The sequence below is a fragment of the Cynoglossus semilaevis genome, chromosome 3 (assembly GCF_000523025.1).
Source record: "Cynoglossus semilaevis isolate Cse_v1.0 chromosome 3, Cse_v1.0, whole genome shotgun sequence".
Lineage (NCBI taxonomy): Eukaryota > Metazoa > Chordata > Actinopteri > Pleuronectiformes > Cynoglossidae > Cynoglossus > Cynoglossus semilaevis.
The window spans coordinates 1,804,155-1,807,644 of NC_024309.1; the positions used below are offsets into that span (position 1 = coordinate 1,804,155).

General features: G+C 42.1%; 1 protein-coding gene across 1 annotated transcript in view; it reads right to left on the reverse strand.

The window, feature by feature from the left end:
* Positions 1-3,207, reverse strand: part of sspo (SCO-spondin) — a 69,444-nt gene extending 66,237 nt beyond the window's left edge. Inside the window, 5 exon segments of the mRNA XM_025054676.1 lie at positions 82-196; positions 297-502; positions 1,367-1,576; positions 2,197-2,290; positions 2,663-3,207. Coding sequence (XP_024910444.1) covers positions 82-196; positions 297-502; positions 1,367-1,576; positions 2,197-2,290; positions 2,663-2,903 — 866 coding nt within the window. The 5' untranslated portion in view covers positions 2,904-3,207.
* Between the last annotated feature and the right edge of the window lie 283 nt (positions 3,208-3,490).

A 3,490-nucleotide genomic window follows, 5' to 3' on the forward strand; every position in this document is an offset into this window, starting at 1 on the left:
TTGCCTCTGGGCCAAAGCGCCACCCTTCCTAAGAAGAAATAATGTATAACTTCTAAAAAAAAAAATTTTTTTTTTACTTACCCTCTCTCATCGCTGAGGTCTCCACAGTCATCATGTCCATCGCAGCGATGAAGATAAAGAATGCAGCGTCCTCCAGCACATAAAAACTCTCCTTCATCACACACCCTGCCGCAGTCTAGGTAAATGATGGTATAGTCATTTATTACAGTGTCCTTTTTTGAATTGAATAAATATTTATCATTATGTCAATTGTTATGTCATCATGTTATGATCACCTTGCTCATCAGACCCATCTGCAAAGCCGCAGTCGAGCTGCCCATCACACACTCGATTGGCCGGCAGACACTTCCCATTGGCGCACTGGAACTCCCCAGTCGGGCACAGGGGCACAGGGGTGACAGGTCCACAGAACTCCTCATCTGATTGGTCAGCACAGTCAGGGTGGCCGTCACAACGCAGAGCCACGTGCAGACATGGTCCACTGAAGAAGTATATAATAAGTTTATCAGTAGATACAAATTTGTTAACAATTTATATTTTATAATACCTTCATCTTGCTTTGTCATCAATTTATTGTTAATTTTAGTAAAATTGTGACAAGTAATAATGTAGTACTTCACTGTCTTTTTTGAACCCTTGCACATATTTTACATTCAGATCGAATCCCAGAGGAACCACCTGTCCCTAATGGCGCCTCCCATGGCAGCATGTGTCAGGTGCAAAGAGTCACACTGCAAAGTTCCCCATTGTGGGACGAATGAGGGACTTAATTAGTTCCCCATTCTGGGACGAATAAGGGACTTAATTATGATTATTATTGATCTTCTGGTTTCAACCGACTCGCACTTTACTCAATCAGTGAAACCTGGGCCTGTTTAGTTGAACACAACAATTATAACCTGCAGGAATTGAAGAAAAATGCACATTATAATCTTCTTCAACGGCTTTTTTTTTTTAAATTTTATATCCATTTGTTGCCACCTAGTGGTAATTATTGTCAAATGGATGAAAGAAGCAAAAATATTTGCTGTAAATAAACAATACCTTTTGGACCAATTAAGTAAAAGGGGATAATTCTCCACAGTATGTAACATTGAAGTGCCGTTAGAGAGCATGAAGCATCAATCTCTCATCAATCCAGCCCCCAAGCTGCCCATCCATGAAATTTCTGGTCCTCTGAATTAACACTAAAAGATTATAGCAGGACAGCATGCTAATGAATTGTGTGAATTTGGCAACACTGATTTGGAGCGTAAGACAGAAATTTAATAATTTATTAAGTGGTCTTCAGTAGGACATCCTTTTGAAGTATTTTAAAAACAATGTATAAATACGATTTCCTTACTTTGGACCGTCGCCACAGCGGAACTGGTCAGGAGAGCAGGTAGATGGACAAACCTCATCTGAACCATCTCCACAGTCATCCTCATTGTCACATACCCACTGAGCGGGGATGCAGCGACCTCGAGCGCATGTGAACTCAGACTCCAGGCATGGAGGGGATGGGGGAGGACAGGCCTCACCCTTACACTGCCACGTACCATCCTCACAGGAGCTGCAATCAAAAGGTTACAAGTTGTGCTACGGATTAGCGACTGTTGCCTAGCTTAAGAGAGCTAAGTTGCTAAATATGTGCATTTCTGTTTATCTAGACTGCATTTTTCAATTTTCTACCATAGATGTGATTTCTCTTTTTGGTCTTTAAAGACATTTTAATCTGTGGAAAAAATTTTAAATAAGGTTGTATAATCAACCAAAAATTTGAGACCTTCCTGCAGTACCTCCACCAACCCCTTCATGGCAGTAGACTCCCTGTTGAAGACCTTTGATGTATTCTAGAGTAAGTGTCTAAATCTTCAAGAACATGAAGTGTTTGGACATTTTTTTACTTTCAAAATGCATCTAGTAGGCCGGATCGAACCCCCTAGTGGGCAGGTTTTGGGCCACGGGCCGTATGTTTGACACCCCTGTTATAATGTAATGTACTGTAGATTAAGACATGGCCACTTCACCACTAACAAAAAAAGATAGGCAATAAAATTGACAGTACTTTTAGAAATATATGGGGAGCCATGGAGACAAGTGTTTGTTATAATCAGCTGATGAACATCACTAATTCTTTCAGATTTGATTTTCAAATGTAATTCTAGAAGTCTCCACATGTACCAAACGTACCAATTTTGGCAGTGTTGAGTAAGGGTTGTTCCGGGTGGAAACATAGAGCCATCCCACTCACAGGGACACTCAGTGGAAGGAACACAACTGTCTCCTAGAGAAGGTAGAAGAGACAAGGACATGCTGATTACTCATATACTTCAAAAATCAAAATATATAACATCATCAATTCCTATTATTACTTATTTTTAACCCAAATTTCAACTGAATTCTTGACGATGTTCTCTGTAGTAACACCATGACATACAACCGGCAAACGTAAACAAAGCCGTCATCTGTGTATAGCACCACATGGCAATGTCTTTGTCCTCTCCACTCACCAACTAGTTAGCATGCGAAAAGGTTGGCAAGTTTTAATGCTGTCGAACTGATGGAACCGGACTTTCTTAATAAATGTATGGGCCAATGGGGACAAAAAAAAAAACTGGTCTCACCGTGTCTCGGACAAAAAAAAAACTGGTCTCACCGTGTCTCACTGTGCCCGCAGGACAGAAACACCCCTCCACACAGGGGAGAATGCCACACTCGGACTGACTACCCCACGACTGAACACTGGGGCAAAAAGAAGCGCAAGCAGGACCGCAGGGATCGTACACCAACCCATTCTCACACTGTAGAGCTGTGGGAAACCATAGACAAAGGAGAGAAATTAAAAGAATTACACACAGCCAGAGACAAGACCGAACGTTGACTTGACCAAAGTTCATCGTGTGAACAGGTGCCACGTACGACAGAGCTCTTGGGACCTCCAGCGTATGTAGACCCCACGGCGGTTACACTCCTCAGCGTAGGCAGCGATGGCTGTGCAGAGACATTCACAGTCTCCTCCGGAGTCACAACTAAATTCACACAGAACATGAATTGCAGTTAAATTAGCACTCTTTAGTGTGTCTGTTTAAATTGTGCGACAGTAATGACCCTATGTAGGGCGTCGGGAGTGGGGTATGAGTGAGTGATTTCGGTAACATCCCTAGTGTACCTCACATCTACCCAATTTTTCCAGCTTGCACTAGCCAATACAGTGATCCCTCTCCTATCGCGGTAGTTGCGTTCCGAGACCCATCGCCAACCCTCCCTAGACTGTATTACCCTTTCCTACACAATTATATGCACAGTAGCAGATATATTTACACTTTACGACCCTCCCTCACATTGTTATCAACCCTCCCTAGACTGTATTACCCTTTCCTACACAATTATATGCACAGTATAATGGAAATACACTATATTACCAAAAGTTCAATATGATGTCGGTCCACCTTTTGCAGCTATTACAGCTTCAACTCTTCTGGGA